The following is a 19699-nucleotide window of genomic DNA, read 5'->3' on the forward strand; positions in this document are numbered from 1 at the left end:
TGAAGAGATTGTGCGTGAAACGAAAAACGAGACAAGCGATTAAAACGGAAAGTTTGAAATGAAAAACAAAAGAATAAATAAAAAAGAATGAAATGAAAACAATTGAGAGTAAAACGAATTCACCCTGAACTGTTTTCGTTTTATTTTTTTCTGCATTCTTCTTGTTACTCTCTGTAGTTTTACTTGTTTTTCTGAATCACTTTTAATCCGGGTTACTCTTTTCAGTGGAATGTTTTTATTTTCAACTCCACTTTGATTTTCCGCTTTACTCTGTTCTACTCTTTCCTCGTTGCACTTTTTTCACTTCACCATCGTCGCTCCACACTATTTGATTTTCTTTTCGTTCTACTATTTTCGTCTAGTTTAACCTCTATACTTCTAGCTTCTTTCGTCTCGTCTTCTCAATTTACTTATTTCGTTTTACCTGTTTTCGTTTTTATGCTCTACATTTTCTTGAGTCTAAAGTCTTTACTTGCCTCTTTTGTCGCTTTAGGCAGATTTTAAATAACGAAAGAAATAAAGAGAAGAAAGTACATCGAAGAGTGAAGTGAAAAGAGAGACGAACAGATTAACGTAGCAGTTCGGAAGTAATTGTTTAATGGCCGTGAATTTTTTTCATGAAAATATTTTCCGTTGATACCAGCTAAAGACAAAAGACAAAGGACAAAAAACAAAAGACAAAAGACAAAAGACAAAAGACGAAAGACGAAAGACCAAAGACAAAAGACAAAAGACAAAAGACAAAAGACAAAAGACAAGACAAAAAACAAAAGACAAAAGACAAAAGACAAAAGACAAAAGACAAAAGACCAAAGACCAAAGACCAAAGACCAAAGACCAAAGACCAAAGACCAAAGACCAAAGACCAAAGACCAAAGACCAAAGACCAAAGACCAAAGACCAAAGACCAAAGACCAAAGACCAAAGACAAAAGACAAAAGACAAAAGACAAAAGACAAAAGACAAAAGACGAAAGACAAAAGACAAAAGACAAAAAACAAAAGACAAAAGACAAAAGAATCTTTAGATACGTTGCCATTTTCGAAGTAGAGTATAAATCTATTTCCCGTGCATAAAATTAATTTTAAACGTGGGAGCCCGCGAAACGAAAAAGGAAACGAAAAGAGTAGAACAAATGAAGTAAATCAAAATGGGTATAAAGCAAAAGATGCAAAATGAAAAGAGCTAAGAGAAAATAAATTAACAGAGTTATGTGAATAATTCAAAATAAGGAAATAAAAAAAAACCTAAACGAAAAGGAAAGCGAACAGGGGAAGTAAATAAAAAAATTTAAATCGCAAAAATAGAAAACAATGTAACAAAATTGAAGCGAAAAACAATAAGTTGAAAACAGGAAACGAAAAAAAAAACGCGAATCGAGTGAGAAGGAAAGAGTAGAGTAAATCAAGTAAATCGAAAGAAGTGTAAAACAAAAAAAGCAAAAATAAAAGACCTAAACAAAACGAAATTAAAAACATAATTGAAAAAAAGGTTCATTCGAAAAATTTAAACGAAACGGAAAGCGAATAGAACGAAGGCTTAAGTGTTGAAAGTAAAGAACAAAAGGCAAATCACATAGAATAAAGTGACAAGACAAGTGACAAGTTATCTTATTAATGTAGAGGAATTTCATGTACTATAAAATTTTGCTTATGCAAGAGAATTGAAATTGACATGTAATTCCCAACAGGACGGTGCAACATGCCACTGAACATACAAAACCGTACAATACTTTTTTCTCTGATAGGATAAATTCAGTGGAATGTCGATAAAATTGCCGTTTCCCAGATGAATAATTTAAAGCACGCTTCGCAATGCCTGGCTCGTTTGAAAACACCATGCCGCGAGTCATAATTTTCCTTCAAATTTTTGAAATAAATGATAGTCCGACAAATTTTCCAAAGGAATCAGATTTTATAATGTTGTATTATATTATTATATTTTTCCCAGATTTTTCAAAGCTCCAGAACATAGAAAAACAATTGTTTTCAAAAATGTTATAAACCTTGAGCTTAGAAAATTTTTGAGGTTTTCAAAATCGAACATTTTTATGTTAAATGATTTGAAAATGCATGAAACGTCGAGATCAACTCACTCTTTATTTCGCTTTACTATTTTTCTTTTTCATTCGCTTCATTCTTGTCACTTTGTTTTTTTGCGATTCGCATTTTAGTCTTTATTTTTAACCCTTTTGCCTTCGCTATATTCGCTTTTCCAGATCTCGATTAATTTTTAAGGTATCTGACTAAAAAAAATTACTTCATTATTTTTCGCTTTTTTAAGACGAGTTATTTATTCACGTATGTTTTGTGTACTTTAAAATGTCGCACTTCCCGAAAACTTTAAGGCAACATTTTGAATAGCATAATGAACTTAGTAGTTAAAGATAATGGTGGAAAAAAATGTATTGCTTATACAAGAGAATTGAAATTGACATGTAATTTCCAACAGGACGGTGCAACATGCCACTCAACACACAAAAAACCGTACAATACTTTTTTCTCTGATTGGATTAATTCAATCGGAAAGGCTTTCGATTAAATTACCGTTGTCTAGATGAATGTAATTTTTCAATGAACAATTTAGTCGAGTTTACCAAACAATTAATCAGCAGTCAATTTTTCTATAGGGAATTTATACGCCCAGTGGTTATGCAACAAGCGTTCGCTGACTAGCGTCTGATGCACGTACGAAAAGAAGACGGACGGACGGACTGACGAACGCACTGCAGATTTCCGTATGCGCAATAAAGTGAGACGTCACATTTTCAGTGTCCGCTTGCACGAGACAATACTTTTGCCATTATTTCACCTTGAAAGCAAGTTTCATGAATGCATAAAACATTTCACTTTCAGTTGCATTTGTTCAAAAGAAAAGTTTTTTGGATGGATATACTGAAGCCATACTGTCAATAAAACTGTCTCATTCAAGGTCTCCCCTTATCATAACCCTTCTTCAAACAACGTCGCTCCCAGCAACTGTTATGTCAACAGTCCTTGAACGGTCGAAGCCTACTACTACACGAACACAACACAGTTGTGTCGTTGCCGTTCAAACCAGAGTTACCAATTTTCACAAATTGTACTGGAATACCGACGATTTGTGAAAGTCGTTTCTGAAAGACAAAATCTCTAACACTAAATAATGATGATTATTTTGTTAATTTTCTGTGAAAATATAAATTGTTCTTTAGTTATTTCGCAAGAAATACTATTATTTCTGACCATCACAAAACGGTAAAATGTTTTACCATTCTTTAGTACAACCAACGATCTGGCAGCTCTGCCACAGCTGTCACATTGTATCGTCACCGTCGTCCGAGACGAACGGTCGGACGTTGATTTTGTTTTTCTTTTTTTTTGCAACACACAAGAGGATGGACGACATCAGTGATATCCACTACGGTCCGTTGCCACCGGATTCACCGTACGTGAAACCATTCCGGTTTCACTACACCCAAAACGGGAAGGCCAAATCGTGGGATTTGCTAAAAGTGCACGATTCCGTTTCGATTGTCATCTTCAACGTCAGCCGACAGCGGTTGGTTTTCGTCAAACAGTTCCGACCCGGTGAGTGGAATGTGATATCGATTTTATTGTCATTTGATTTTTTTTTTTCGTACCAGCTGTCTATCACGGGCTGGTGAGTGCGGAAGCGGGAACCGATGGAACCAAAATTGACCTGAAAAAGTATCCTCCTTCGCTGGCTGTGACGTTGGAACTTTGCGCTGGCATAGTGGACAAACCCATTTCTTGGGTCGAGATCGCTCGGGAGGAAGTTCTGGAAGAGTGCGGATACGACGTTCCAGTCGAACGGTTGGAAGAGATTATTAGCTATCGATCCGGAGTCGGAACTTCGGGAGCTTTACAAAAGATGTTCTACGTGGAGGTCACCGATGGGGACAAAGTACCGTCGGCTGGGGGTGGCGTCGACGATGAGATTATCGAGGTTGTCGAGTACAGCCTGGAAGAGGCACGGAATCTGCTACAGAAGGGCAAAATGCTGAGCAGTCCGCCGGCATTCCTGTTCGGAGTGCTGTGGTTTTTAACGCATAGAGCCCCAGGTTGCACCTCCTAAGGTTTCGTTCGTACTACTAAAGAGATTGTAGCTGCACCGTGTAAATTGTGTGATTAATTATATTCGTTTTAGGATTGGATTATAAGAAATGCAGAGCACTTCGATATTGTATTTTCATTTTATTTTCTTCTTTCTAGCTGAGGTCGAAAAACCTATGAAAATTGTCAGCCTTTCTTCGTGAAACCATAACGAAATTAGATTTTCAACGAAAATCAACGCTTGCTTTGTACAAATTTCTGATTGAAAATTGCTTTTGATTTAATTCGTACTGACCTGTCAAAATGCGGTCGACAGATTTTCGCAGCTGATATTCCAGCCCCAAACAATATCCAAGGACATTATTCGGACTCCCTTTCCGTTGGTGATAAGCGCACTAATCGAAAAATTATTCTTTTTTTTTGCTGCACATCACTGAATATATAAACTTTTAATGATATCGAGTTTCACAGGCAGCTTTCATTCATTTTACACAAACTCACACGCACACAAACAATCAAAAGCTTGAAACACATTCCGCTTCATTGATGGGGAACACTTCAGAAGTGCACCTCTTTTTTTCTTAAATTTTCACAACCAAACCGATTTTCCAAATCGAAACGCATTTTATCGTCGAAAATGACGATCGCTTAAAATTTCAGATTTGAACTACGTAAAATGCGATTTAGAGACCGACTTTTTTGTCGTGAATACGACTTACTTTACTATGGGGCGCCTTTTCAAAATTTACCCTCTGAGAGAGTGATAAGTTTTTGATCGTGAATATCTCCTGTTATATCTAACGAATCAACATAATTCTTGCTACATGCCATCGGAAATATGATCACAATTTTATGATAAAACTTTCAGTTGTGTGACATATTCTTAAATAGTTCACAATGAAACTTTTCTGAAATGTTTGGTATAAACGAGTATCAAAGAGGATAATTCATATGGCGCGTTTGCCTTTCTCGTATTTTGAAAGCTCATAGCTCAGTGATCTGTAGAAGGATTTATATAATCTAACTACCATTAGAATCGAAAATCTTCAACTTGAACGTGTATCACAACAATATTGAAGTTTTTCAATAGTACACTATTGAAAAACCTGTTTGATTTAACCCATGACAGCACCAGCCAATCAGAACGCGAGATGTCTGTATCTATACAAGAGCATCCATATAAAAGTTGAATGGTTCACTTTTCCTATCATTTGCTGAGCAATTCTTCCCGAAACAAGACACACGACAGCAACATCGAGGACCTGTCGTCTCATTGTTTCCCGATATGAATGCACGAGACACCGTCAGCACAATGACACCGAAAAAGGCAGCCAAAAAGTCCAGCAAGGCCCATTGCCGAAACAAGACACACACGAGAACCATCTCAGATCTCAATATTTCCTACCAAAAGATTGATCAAGATGGGAGTTAAAATAATTTGCACCGTCACTAACACATTGAATTACGAACGGCAATGCGAAAGCGAAAGTGATGATTTTGAACACATCTTTATACTAGTTTACAAATATGTCGTGCGAAACAGATTTGCCACAGATCAATATGTATTTTTGTCGCGATTACTTTAGTATGCGGCCGAAAACAAAAATTGTTAGAACAAATGTTTCCACTTGATTTGCGCATTCTACTTTCCAGGCGTATCAGAACTGGCTAAACTTAAAGCAATTCTAAATATTTCTTTATCACAGTGATGTGGTCATCCTGAAAAGGACGGGGTTTTCAACGGATGGCCAGCTGCAGATGGCGAGGGATGATTTTCGTTTTCGTTGTCATGGGCAGCGTTACCGGTCAACTCCAACACTTCGGCAACCAAGTACTCCATCACTGCCGCCAGATAGACCGATGCACCAGCACTGACACGCTCGGCGTAGTTCCCCTTCCGAGGCAAACGATGGATTCTGCCGCCAACTGGGCACTTCAGACCAGCACGGTTTGAGCGGGACTTTACCTTGCCCTTAATTGTTCCTCCACAACATGCTGTTAGCAGCTCGACGACCCATTCAGTATTACTGGCTGCCGCTCTGCTAACTCTCTCTTTTATATCGTTTCACTGTTTCCCGTTCTGCGTATAGGAAAGAAATTCTAACAAAGGGGACGTCCTACCGTGCTACCACTAGCACGTATAAAAGGAAATATGATGTGAGAAATAGCGTCATTTAAGTTAAAGCAGCTACTCTGTACGTACGAGACAGCGTCAGAACGATGGCTCCGAAAACAGGTAGAAAAACAGATTTGTACCGTCACTAACACATTCAATTACGAACGGCAATGCGAAAGCGAAAGTGATGATGTTGAACACATCTTTATACTAGTATGGGGTCGTGTGAAAATATGCCATGCGAAACAGGGTTGCCATATATACAGGTTAATCTGTATTATTATTATTACTATCATTATTATTATTAGAATCACTCTTGCATACCGAAGATCGTAGATACATTTCAGACCAGGCCATTGCAATTGTCTCGTACTGAAATTTCGAGAAGAATCAGATATCTTCGAACTTCATAGCTTCAATAAAAATAAACTACAAATTTGTCGTACCTAGCTTCCTATATTAGCAAATTAAAAAGGAATTGTTTCAAGTTTGGAATATATAGTTGTAGAATAGTAGCTGTTTAATGTAACTAATCTGTACTTTAATGTAGGTGTATCGCTTCAAATTCTATTAGTGAAAAAGAGTAAAGCTTGCACAATTCATACAATCAATCAACTAACTGATATTCGGAAAAGTGATGGGAGCGTGTCAGTTTTTTCGTATTAACGACATCCAGTTATGTCTCTGACATTACTCACCCGCCTTTTTTTTTTGCTCGCCAAGTCAGTTTTGCGTGCACGCTCATTCAATGTTACTCTCAAGTGAGTAGTTTGTACTCACTTTTGCTCATTTAGTTCAAATGTCAAAAAGTGAGTAATATTGATTTAGAAGAATGAGTAACTTCGACTCAGTTTCTAAATTGACAACTCACAGAGCTTTGAAAACGTTGTGTGAAAATTTACGTTCACTGAACTTTTCCCTTTGTCGGAGGCGGAACTTTTCCTTTTGTCGGAGGCGGAACGGAGGAAGGCAGACGGATCCTTTCCAATGACCGATGAACAGGTAGCGGCTTCCTTCATTCTTTGCTTTAAACAAATACCGACTTACTTATTTGTTTAAAGAAAAGAATTCCTTATTCCAATCCCTTATTCAATTCGAATGATTTAGTAATGTTTACTCACTCGAGCTAATTTTACCATTTGTAGCACTAAGTAAATGTTACTCAGAATTTGACAAATACCATATTTACTCAAAAGTGAGTAAACAAGCTTTGCTCAGTATAGAGTAGTTCCACTTTTAACGAAAGTGAGTGAAATTGTACTCACTTTAGAGTAACATTGAACGAGCGTGTGTCATATTTTATAGAGAAATTGCTGCCAGCAAGTCATACTTGCTGACTGCAGATTTTTTTTCAGATTTACAGACCCTGTCTGCAGATATTTGAAATTTTTACCTGGCATCTCTGCGTTCAATTAACCATCGCGATTACCCAGTAAATCCGAGCATCGGACGCATCGTGCAAGAAAGCTTTTGACTGCGTTTCAAGCTTACATAGTGTATCGATAGAACAAAAGAGTGATGAAAATACCAAAGCAGAGAGCGGATGTCTTATACGCAGAGGATGGGATATATCGGGGTTGGATTTTCAACTCCGAGCATAGGGCCAGAGTTTTTCTGGCCCTAAGAGGCGAATGACCTTAAGGTTAAAGCCTCTATGGTCGAAACAAAAGAATGTTTAACACTATACCACACCTTATCGGGAAGACGTCGGCTTGAAAATGCCTTGTTTGATATTTCTTCGCTCTGTTTCTCTAGCGATACATAATGTAAAAATAAAGATTTCTTAGGACGACGCGGTTGATGCAAATGGTGCAGAATTGTCCGATGACGGGCCGATCGAAGCGCTACGATCGGCCCCATATCGTGCTCAATCGGTCCGATAATCGGGCCGATGATCGGACCGATACGGGTCGACAAATTTCATAGGGTAGCGGTTTGTGGTTGCGATCCGTCGGCAGGGTTGCCACATATACAGATTAATCTGCATTTTACAGATTTTTCAGATAAATTTGTGACCAAGATTCTGTATATGCAGAATACAGATTTTTTGGCAAAAAATACAGATTTGTACAGATTTTTGATAGCGTGGATTAAAAATTGTTTAATGATTGAGTTAAAATGTATTAAATAATGTTATTGATTTTTTTCAAAGTGAAAACATTATCCTGATTGTGTGTTAATTCTAAAAAGAGGATAAAACTTATATAAAAGAGTATGTTAAGGACATTAAACACAGATGTTATATCTGCTATATTCGTTTATGCTTGCTTTTAGTTACAACTAGTGTAGCGTAATTGCGTATGCCTTCAAAAGTTGCTTCTGATAAGATGGAAAGATTATGGCCTCGGCCATAACGTAAGGTAGTAAAGAAGAACGATTGCCAATCGCATTATACCTAATGAACGAAAGTGAAAATAATCAGACTAAGTTCTCACTTTCAGATTGGATGTTAAAAGTTTTTTGTCAAATCAGGGTCAAACGCAAAAACAACTTAGAGAGGGTCACGCGCAAAAAAAACTTCCAGCGTTTTTTCAACTACAACATCATAAAATTCAGACTAAGAAAAGTTTTGGTTTCTTTAAATTTGGGTTCTAAAGACTTTTCTTTCCTTTGTGCTTCGATTTCTTATCACTTCTATATACAGATTTTCAATACAGGTTTTTGAGCTCCCGATACAGATTTACAGATTTTTCTTCTGAAAAATGCAGATTTAAATGTGGCAACCCTGTCCGTCGGTTCCGTTGCAAGTTCAAATACGTTCGGTGCGTCGCTTGTTCGGTTCTGTTCTTCTTTTAGTCGCGAACAAAAATTACATTTTCTGTTGGCAAAAGTAATTAGTTCAAGCGTAAATTGTAACAAAAAAAAAATTGCTATTCGGTGAATCGATCGGTTGAAAATGCGTCGCGGTTCCGTTGTTCGGTTAGATGAAAAAAAAATCGAATTCGCGTGTGCCACCGATGAAAAATGGCTGCTGCTGCTGCTTTCGAAAGGCTGTGCATTATGCGAAATGGAAAATATAAGGAGAAATAGTGTTGTTTGCAGCGGTGAAACCGTCTTTTTCGACGGTGAAAAATGTGTGCCAATCCAGAGAAAAGTGGCCCTTATTACCGGTGTCACTACACGGTGAAAACCAAGTCAAGTGAATGGGACCCTTATTATGGGTATCACTTCACGGTGGAAATCAAATGAAGTGAATGTAGGTCCTTATTACGGAAGTCGCTTCTGAGACAAAAGTAATTACTTGAATGAACTTGATGTCATTATTTTCATCACGCCACCAACATTTTGTTGAAAAAATTAGTTTTTTCCACCACAGTGATCACTTCACTGTGCGTGATAATGGTAATAGGTAAAATCAAGTGAAGTGACATGTAAGTGAAGTGAATGTGAAAGTGGAAGTGAGAACGGTACTAAGGGCCAGTGTTTTTTTTGTTTTCGTTGGAAAATGGTTTTGTGGTGAAGAGAAAAAATGTGGTCTAGTTTTAAGCTTTTTTTTCCACCAAAGCTGCGATAAAAAAGTGGAGCTTTTATTGTTTATGAGTGTATGAGTGAGTGGTGTTTAGGCTTGTAGAGTTGAAGTGAGATTTTGTGAGGAAAATTTCATCACTAAAACTGCCGATCGGATTATGTCAGGTTAGTAAAAATTAAAAATATTAAATTTATTGACTTTCTGGAATATATCGGAAAATGATATCGCGCTGCTGGCACGTTGATTCTTGATCGATTTTTGGCCACTTCCAAGTAATCGGTAGGGCACTTCTGTAGTAAAAATCGTACTGATGGGAGTTTAAGAAGGCCAACAGGTCCGTCGGTATCGGATAGGTAGAAGCTATTCCTATAAATAGAAAAAAAAACTTTTACGTTTTCAAAGCGCATTTTTCCTGGTGGATGGGGGAAAACTCACCATTTTTATAGGCATATTCGCTTACTTGAAGGGCAATTTGCAAGGAACAATCTTTTATATTACTCAGCGGAGGATACAGCGATCCTTGGGATAAATCCTCGTCCAAAATTTGACTCGCCAGGGCTTTGGCCGCCTCCAGGAACATTTCATCCGGAATGTGGTACGAACCGGACACGATCACTCCCAGTGCAACTCCCGGAAAGATGTAAGCGTTGTTGGCTTGACCCGTTTTGTAGATCCTCCCGTTGTGTTGCACTTCCGGGAAGGGTGATCCCGAAGCAAACAGGCAGCGTCCCTCGGTATGTTCGTAAGCTTGCTGAGCAGTGCACTCGGCCAACGCAGTGGGATTCGACAGTGCCATGATCACAGGTCGTTCATTGTTTTCGGCCATGATTCGAAGGATCTCCGGTGTAAAAGCTCCCGCCACCGCCGAGGCACCAATCAAAACCGACGGTTCAACTTCCTTCACAAGTTCGGTGAAGTCTTCCGCTGGGTTATGTTCCTTGGCAAAGCAAACTCGATGAGAATCAGTATCGGGGTCTATTCGACTTTTCACTAGCAAACCTTCTTGATCGAACATCCAGATTTTGTCGTATGCCAATCGAGAATCAATGCCTTCGCGTTCCATTGATTTTATCACTAAACTGGCGATTCCTACGGCAGCTCCTCCTGCTCCTAAGAACAGAAACGTTTGATCGGAGATTCTCTTTCCCGTCATTCTTTCGGCTGCGAACAACCCTGCAACTACGACTGCTGCCGTGCCCTGAATATCGTCGTTAAACGTGCAATATCTGTTTCGGAACATGTTCAAAAGTCGAAACGCATTGTGATTGGCAAAGTCCTCAAATTGAATCAACGTGCGTTGACCGTACCGCTTCACAACGGCCTCCATAAATTCCGAAACCAGTTCATCATATTCCTTACCCTGCACTCGTTTCTGTCGCAGTCCGATGTAAAGTGGATCATTCAGGAACTGTTCGTTGTTGGTTCCGACATCGAGCATCACCGGCAGACACTGATTGGGTCTTATTTTGGCCAGTCCCGTATACAGGGCAAGTTTCCCCACGGGAATGCCCATCCCGCATGCCCCCAAATCTCCCAAACCTAGAATGCGTTCCCCGTCCGTCACCACGATAGCGCGTACATCCGGTTCGGGCCAATTCCGGAGCACATCGCAGACATGGCCGCGATCGTTGATCGTCACAAACAGTCCCCGTGGGCGTCGGTAGATCAAACCAAACTTCTGACAGGCCAAACCGACCGTCGGGGTGTACACGATCGGCATGATAGTCTCAACGTTTTCGGTTAGCAACCGGAAGAACAGTTTTTCGTGTCGATCCTGCAGTGCCGTCAGGTACAGGTACTTGTTTAGGTCGTCTTTATAGCGCGACAGTGACATCCGGCACAGTTCCATCTGTTCGTCCATGGTTTTGACCCGGGCCGGTAGTAGACCGTGAATTCCGAGCTTCTGGCGTTCCTCGACACTGAACGCAAGACCTTTGTTCAGCCGAGCGTCCCTTAGGTGATCGATACCCCGGACCTGACCGGGGACGATGATGTTTCCCGTTACCTCATGGTAGAAGGCCCGTTCCAGTCCAAGCCCTGCTTGAAGAGCTTGTTTTAGTCTGGCAAATGAAACGTGGTTCAGAAAAGGCCTCGGTAGCTGATCATATCCTGAAATACCTGATCGAAGAGTTCGTTCTGAAAGCCATTTGGTTTCAAGAATGTGGGAATAGAAGCAAACTAAGAATTTTGACACTCTTCAGACGATGATCATGACGCGAACTGATGCCATCAGGGGCAAGGCTTACTGTGATGAGATATTAGAATACTTTTCATTTTAGCTAGTGACATCAGTGAGCAAACCTGTGTCGAAAGGTAAGTGTAGTTGATTTGAAAAAAAAAACAATAATATGTATAATAAATCAAGCAATCAAAACCACAATTCCCGGAAGACTTGTGTAATTTATGACTTCGGTGTCTTTAACTTAAGCTAAGTGAACGAGTTCAATCTGTATTTGCTGCCGTCGGAAAATTCAAATCTTAATTATAAAACCCATCTTCAGAAGTAATAACTCTAGTAGTTCAAGACAGTCATAATAGCATCTGTTCCAGAAACTTGTGTGAAAACGACTGAAATACACTTAAGTCTTTTCATATGCGAGGATAGCTATGAAAAAAATCGCTTTGGAAATCGCAGAACTTTGAAAATACGCTTTTAAAAATCCGGCATAAAACCGGAAAACTACATAATTTTTTTGCCAGATGTCTTAACAATTCATGAAACATCGAGATCTGGTGTTATCTCGTTGAAAAAATAGTTCTTTTTTTAAATATCGACTTTGGGACTTCCGAAATAGACTTTTTTATGCCATTTCTAAAGTATACTGAGGTCTTTTTTTATGCGAATTTTTTATGCGGGTTTTTCAGCGGTTTTTTTTATGCGGTACGTAAACTCGCATAAAAAAAGACTTCAGTGTACATTTAATTTTTTTTTAGAAATGCCATTTCTAAGACATGCATGAAACGTCAAGATCTGCTTAGCTTGAAATTTTTTTTTTGTTGAAAAAAATAAACTTGGGACTTCCGAAAAAGATATTTTTTTAAGTCAAATGTCGGCTTTTTGGGACATGCGAGATTTTTTTAAATGAAAATTTGTTAAGCCAAAAGTTTTAGAAATGCATGAACTATCGATATCTGGTGTTATTTTGTCAAAAAAAGTTTCTTAAAATATCGACTGGGACTTCCGAGATTTATTTTTTGTCGGATGTCTAAAATTGCATGTCTTAAATGATGCCAAATGATTAAGAAACGCACGGAACGTCGGGATATGGAGTCATCTCATTTTTTTCGGATAAATATTGAATTTGGGACTTAAAAAAGATTTGAGATTTTCGAAAAAATCGTTTTGAAGCCGTTTCAGAAATGTATCAAACGTCAGATTTCGGGACTTCTGAAATAGAAGTTTTTTTTTAAGTTAAATGTTTTAAGAATTTATGAAACATTTTGATCTGATGGTATCTCGAAAAAAAAAATGTTTGAAAAACATCAACTTTGGAACTTCCGAGATTTTTAGTAATTGAAAATTTCTTTCTGAAGCCAAATGTTTTAGAAATTCATGAAACATCGGGTTTCTGGAGTTATCTTGAAATTTTATGTGAAAAATACCTACTTTGGGACTTCTGAAATAGAAGTTTTTTGCTACTTTTCCAAAAAAACATTCTAAATTTTTTTAGAAATTACTTTTCTAAGACATGCATGAAACATCAAAATCTGGTGTTATGTCGGTTATTTTTTTCGTTGAAAAATATCGATTTTGGGACTTCTAGAAAAAAAAACATTTTTTGAGGCCAATTTGTTTCAGAAATGCATGAAACATCGAGATCTGGAATTAACTCGAAAAAATTTTGTTTGGAATCATATTTTGTAAGAGTCGGCTTAATTATTTTTTTGAGATAATACGCTATCTTACATGCATTTTTTCAGAGGAAATACGAAAATTCGCATAAAAAGCAGTTTATCTGGAAAATTTTGTTTTTACAGATGTCTTAACAATTCATGCAACATCGAGATCTGGTGTTATCACGGAACTTATTTTTGAGAAATATGGACTTTCGAACTTTCGATGCAAAAATTTCTTGTTCGATTGGATTTTATTTTTAAAATATCGACTATGGGACCTGAAAAAGTTTGAGATTTCCGAAACAAAAACCTTTCGTTTTGAAGACAAATGTTTCAGAAATGCTTCAAACGTCAAGATCTGGATTTATTTTGTTTATTATTTTCATTCGAAAAATATCGACTTTAGGCCTTCCGAAATAGAATGATTTTTTTGATGCCATTCATAAAACACATTCTAAATTTTTGTAGAAATGCCATTTCTAAGACATGTATGAAACGTTGAGATTTGTTGTTATCTCGAAATTTTTTTTATAGCTTAGAACCTCCGAAATAGACATTTTTTTTGTCAAATGTTGACTTTGGCATTTTCGATATTTCTGAATTCGAAGTTTTTTTGATGCTGTATGTGTTAAAAATTCTTTAAACATTTTGTGTTGATCAGAAATTTTTTTTTTCGAAAAAATATCGACCTTAGAGCTTGCGAGATTTCTGAGATCGATTTTTTTTATGCCAAACCTTTAAGGAATGCATGAAACATCGGGATATGGAATGATTGAGAATTGTTTTGTTTCAGAAATAATGACTTTGGGACTTCCGAAGTAGAATTTTTTATGCCACTTTTAAAATACATTCTAAATATTTAATCAATTTCTGAAACATGCATGAAACGTTGAGATCTGGTGTAATCTCGAGTTGTTTTTGTTCAAAAATATCGACTTTAGGACATCCGAAATAGTCCAGTTTTTTAGGTCAATTTCCATCCACTGCGTCAAGATCTGGTGTTATCTCGATTTGAAAATATGGCTTTGGGAGATTTCTAAAATCGAAATTTTTTTTTGATAACGAATGTCTTCAAAATTCATGAAACATCGAGATCTGGTGTTATCTAAAAAAAAATTATTTGAAAAATATCGATTTTGGGACTTCCGAAATAGAAAATTTTCTTTGATACCGTTTTTAAAATACATTTTACTATTTTTTAGAAATTTCATTTTTAAAACATGCATTAAACGTTAAGATCTGGTGTTATCTCGATTTTTATTTTGTTGAAAAACATTGACTTTGGACTTTTGACGTTTAAATTTATTTTCAAAAAATATTAACTTCTGGACTTCCGACACAGAATTTTTTTTAAGTCGAATGTTTCAGAAATGCATGAAACGACAAAATTTGGTGTCCACGAAAAAATTTTTTTTGAAGAATTTCGACTTTGGGACTTCCGAGATTTTTTTAATCGGAAATTTCTTCATAAATTAATGTTTCATAAATTCATGACAATCTGGAGTTATCTGCAATTTTTTTTATTTGAAAAATATCGGCTGGGACTTCCGAAATAGTTTTTTAAGAGCTTATTTTTTATTAGGTCTTGCTTTAGCCGTTTTTCCAAAATTGAAAGCTTTATTGCGAAAAAGTGCTTACAAATGTATTATTCAAAGTATTATCCGTCGCTAGCGACAACTTTCTTCCATTTTTCCGGCAATTTTCGGATCCCGGCTCGAAAAAAGTAGTCCTCTTCTGACGCTATCCATGAAGCAAACCATTTTTCCAACTCTTCGAAGGATTGAAAATGTTGATCTGCCAGGCCGTGTGCCATCGAACGGAATAGGTGGAAGTCAGAAGGTGCGACATCTGGGGAATACGGCAGGTGGGGCAAGCCTTCCCATTTCAGCGTTTCCAGGTACCTTTTGACCATTTTTCTTTTAGCGCTCGACTAATGCGCATTAGATGCGTTCGGTAGCGATCTCCTATGCTGGGTTTTGGCACGAATCTTCATCAAGCAATGCTTCTAGTTGTTCATCTTTGAATGTTTTTTCTCTTCTACCACCATGTTTGTCTTCGACATCGAAATCATTTTTTTTAATTATCGACTTTGGGACTTCCGAGATTTCTGATATCGATTTTTTCATGCTAAATGTTTTAGAAGATATGAAACATCGAAATCTTGCGTTATACTAAAAAAATTTTTTATATCAATCTCGACTTTCAGACTTCCGAGATTTCAGAAATCGATTTATTTATACAAAATGTTCTCAAAATGCCTCAAACTTCGAGATCTGGTGTTATTTCGATTTATTTTTTGAAAACTATTCTGTTCCATTGTTTTTAGATAACACTGGACCTCGTCATTTCGTGCAAAGACGAAAGAAGAAAGTTCGCCTAAATGTGTAAATTCGCATAAAAAACTCGCATTCAAAACATTAACATATCTTAGCATGTTTCCCGTCCACCGTAAGGGTTATTGCAAAATGGGATGTTTATAACAATTTTCAGTATATTTAGAACATCAGAATTTAAATTAGAAAAAAGAACAAATTTTTGTCGTCAGACGTCTCAGAAATTTGTGAAACGTCAAGATCTGATGTTATTACGAAAAAAATACAGGATTCTGTACGAGAAACGACCGATCATAATGACATTAAAAATGCAATTTCGAAACTCTCTCATCAACAGATTTAAAAATGAAAAATAGGCAAATAATTGTGAAACATTATCTAGAATTCTAAGGCTAATTTTAGAAAGTTGGAACCGTAAAGTCCACAACAGATTGGCAAGTTTCCGGCAAGCCTAATGAGAAAATTCACAACGCCGATGCATGTCTACTGATTTCTGCTTTCTCTACGAATCCGTTCATTTATTTAGGAAACTACAGAATATGTTTCGGGTATATTACGATTCGGGAGCGGGTCATTTCGTCGAGATCCATTTCGCCGAATGCCATTTCACCGAAAGTCGTTTCACCGAAAGGGTCACTTCGTCGAAAGGGTCATTTTGCCGAAGGGATCATTTCGTCGAATTTTGAAATCAGCTTAAAATCGTAATTGGAATTGATTTAAAATAAAGACTAATGAAAGATGATAAAGTTAACGCCCGTTTTGTTGACCTACAATTGTACTTTTTGAATAAAGATTGATTCTTGTACTCTTGAATAAAGATTGATTCATAAACCTCGAAACGGAGTTGGTGAAATAATCCTTCCGGCGAAATGACCCTGATTCTTCAATTTCAATACAGATTGACAGCAGGAAAAACTGGATTCACTGATGTAGTATGATATTCGATGCGATATTCAAGCTACTCTGACTGGTTTGAAGGCTCAGAATTACCGAATTTTAAACAGTATTTGTCGATGAACATTAGAGTAGGTCCTAAGCTAATTGCTAAGAGTATCATTATAATTAAAAGAGCAAAGTAAACAGAGACGATTTGTCATTGCAAGTTAGAACCTAATCCATCTTCAAACCACCTAATTAGAAGCTTTTAAAATTACAGTAATTCTGAGCCTACTATGTAAGTGTAGGGCTTTCTGTAACCCCATCCGTCACCGGTGAACCAATATTAATAGTGAATTGCAATGCAGTGAACACCCACACAAACGAACACATATTTGGTATATAGCGCCGCACTGCACACATGTTAAATGTGATAAATCCAGAGAATCTATCACAGAAAGTTCTGACTTGGCCTGCTAGTGCCCGTAGAATCAACAGCTGATCGGTATTCAATATACTCAATATACTGTGGACGCCATTTCTTCCATCTGTTGAACATGGTGTGCAACAGATGGAAGAAAATGGCATCCACAGGTTATGCGGTTTTTGTGGGAATTTCAAGGCTATGTGTTTTTTTCGAATCAGTTTCGTCTTGTCTCAGAAATGCACTAAACGTCGAGATGTGTTAGTTCGAAAAAAAATTTCTTGGACTTTTTTTTTCTAAAGGACACCAAATTTTTACGTTTCGTGAATTTTTTAGCCGTTCATCAATCGTTTCACGATTTTTCATGCAATTTTTCAATGCGGTACTGAGTGTACTGCTCGCTAATAAAAAATCTTCCGCCGAGAAAATTGGATCGAATTCCATGCCAAAAAAAAGGCGGGTGAGTAATGTCAGAGACATAACTGGATGTCGTTAATACGAAAAAACTGACACGCTCCCATCACTTTTCCGAATATCAGTTAGTTGATTGATTGTATGAATTGTGCAAGCTTTACTCTTTTTCACTAATAGAATTTGAAGCGATACACCTACATTAAAGTACAGATTAGTTACATTAAACAGCTACTATTCTACAACTATATATTCCAAACTTGAAACAATTCCTTTTTAATTTGCTAATATAGGAAGCTAGGTACGACAAATTTGTAGTTTATTTTTATTGAAGCTATGAAGTTCGAAGATATCTGATTCTTCTCGAAATTTCAGTACGAGACAATTGCAATGGCCTGGTCTGAAATGTATCTACGATCTTCGGTATGCAAGAGTGGTTCTAATAATAATAATGATAGTAATAATAATAATACAGATTAACCTGTATATATGGCAACCCTGTTTCGCATGGCATATTTTCACACGACCCCATACTAGTATAAAGATGTGTTCAACATCATCACTTTCGCTTTCGCATTGCCGTTCGTAATTGAATGTGTTAGTGACGGTACAAATCTGTTTTTCTACCTGTTTTCGGAGCCATCGTTCTGACGGTGTCTCGTACGTACAGAGTAGCTGCTTTAACATAAATGACGCTATTTCTCACATCACATTTCCTTTTATACGTGCTAGTGGTAGCACGGTAGGACGTCCCCTTTGTTAGAATTCCTTTCCTATACGCAGAACGGGAAACAGTGAAACGATATAAAAGAGAGAGTTAGCAGAGCGGCAGCCAGTAATACTGAATGGGTCGTCGAGCTGCTAACAGCATGTTGTGGAGGAACAATTAAGGGCAAGGTAAAGTCCCGCTCAAACCGTGCTGGTCTGAAGTGCCCAGTTGGCGGCAGAATCCATCGTTTGCCTCGGAAGGGGAACTACGCCGAGCGTGTCAGTGCTGGTGCATCGGTCTATCTGGCGGCAGTGATGGAGTACTTGGTTGCCGAAGTGTTGGAGTTGACCGGTAACGCTGCCCATGACAACGAAAACGAAAATCATCCCTCGCCATCTGCAGCTGGCCATCCGTTGAAAACCCCGTCCTTTTCAGGATGACCACATCACTGTGATAAAGAAATATTTAGAATTGCTTTAAGTTTAGCCAGTTCTGATACGCCTGGAAAGTAGAATGCGCAAATCAAGTGGAAACATTTGTTCTAACAATTTTTGTTTTCGGCCGCATACTAAAGTAATCGCGACAAAAATACATATTGATCTGTGGCAAATCTGTTTCGCACGACATATTTGTAAACTAGTATAAAGATGTGTTCAAAATCATCACTTTCGCTTTCGCATTGCCGTTCGTAATTCAATGTGTTAGTGACGGTGCAAATTATTTTAACTCCCATCTTGATGAATCTTTTGGTAGGAAATATTGAGATCTGAGATGGTTCTCGTGTGTGTCTTGTTTCGGCAATAGGCCTTGCTGGACTTTTTGGCTGCCTTTTTCGGTGTCATGGTGCTGACGGTGTCTCGTGCATTCATATCGGGAAACAATGAGACGACAGGTCCTCGATGTTGCTGTCGTGTGTCTTGTTTCGGGAAGAATTGCTCAGCAAATGATAGGAAAAGTGAACCATTCAACTTTTATATGGATGCTCTTGTATAGATACAGACATCTCGCGTTCTGATTGGCTGGTGCTGTCATGGGTTAAATCAAACAGGTTTTTCAATAGTGTACTATTGAAAAACTTCAATATTGTTGTGATACACGTTCAAGTTGAAGATTTTCGATTCTAATGGTAGTTAGATTATATAAATCCTTCTACAGATCACTGAGCTATGAGCTTTCAAAATACGAGAAAGGCAAACGCGCCATATGAATTATCCTCTTTGATACTCGTTTATACCAAACATTTCAGAAAAGTTTCATTGTGAACTATTTAAGAATATGTCACACAACTGAAAGTTTTATCATAAAATTGTGATCATATTTCCGATGGCATGTAGCAAGAATTATGTTGATTCGTTAGATATAACAGGAGATATTCACGATCAAAAACTTATCACTCTCTCAGAGGGTAAATTTTGAAAAGGCGCCCCATAGTAAAGTAAGTCGTATTCACGACAAAAAAAACATCCCTC

The 19699-nt window shown here is 37.5% G+C and overlaps 2 protein-coding genes and 1 long non-coding RNA gene across 3 annotated transcripts; 1 reads left to right on the plus strand and 2 right to left on the minus strand.

The window, feature by feature from the left end:
* Positions 1-3289: 3289 nt before the first annotated feature.
* Positions 3290-4188, plus strand: LOC131429950 (uridine diphosphate glucose pyrophosphatase NUDT14-like). The gene is made up of 2 exons (XM_058594496.1): positions 3290-3569; positions 3626-4188. Exons 1-2 carry the CDS (start codon positions 3377-3379, stop codon positions 4075-4077), a joined length of 645 nt encoding a protein of 214 aa, XP_058450479.1. The 5' UTR covers positions 3290-3376; the 3' UTR covers positions 4078-4188.
* A 1295-nt stretch (positions 4189-5483) lies between these two features.
* Positions 5484-6864, minus strand: LOC131428651 (uncharacterized). Its single transcript, XR_009229395.1, has 2 exons — positions 6259-6864; positions 5484-6186 (listed from the first exon to the last, which is right to left on the minus strand). It is a non-coding gene; the product is annotated as an uncharacterized LOC131428651 (long non-coding RNA).
* A 2931-nt stretch (positions 6865-9795) lies between these two features.
* On the minus strand, positions 9796-12311 carry LOC131429965 (NADP-dependent malic enzyme-like). The gene is made up of 3 exons (XM_058594521.1): positions 11759-12311; positions 10076-11700; positions 9796-10006 (listed from the first exon to the last, which is right to left on the minus strand). The coding sequence occupies exons 1-3, from the start codon at positions 11785-11787 to the stop codon at positions 9831-9833; spliced, it is 1830 nt and encodes a 609-aa protein (XP_058450504.1). The 5' UTR covers positions 11788-12311; the 3' UTR covers positions 9796-9830.
* Between the last annotated feature and the right edge of the window lie 7388 nt (positions 12312-19699).

The sequence above is a fragment of the Malaya genurostris genome, chromosome 1 (assembly GCF_030247185.1).
Source record: "Malaya genurostris strain Urasoe2022 chromosome 1, Malgen_1.1, whole genome shotgun sequence".
NCBI classification, from domain to species: domain Eukaryota; kingdom Metazoa; phylum Arthropoda; class Insecta; order Diptera; family Culicidae; genus Malaya; species Malaya genurostris.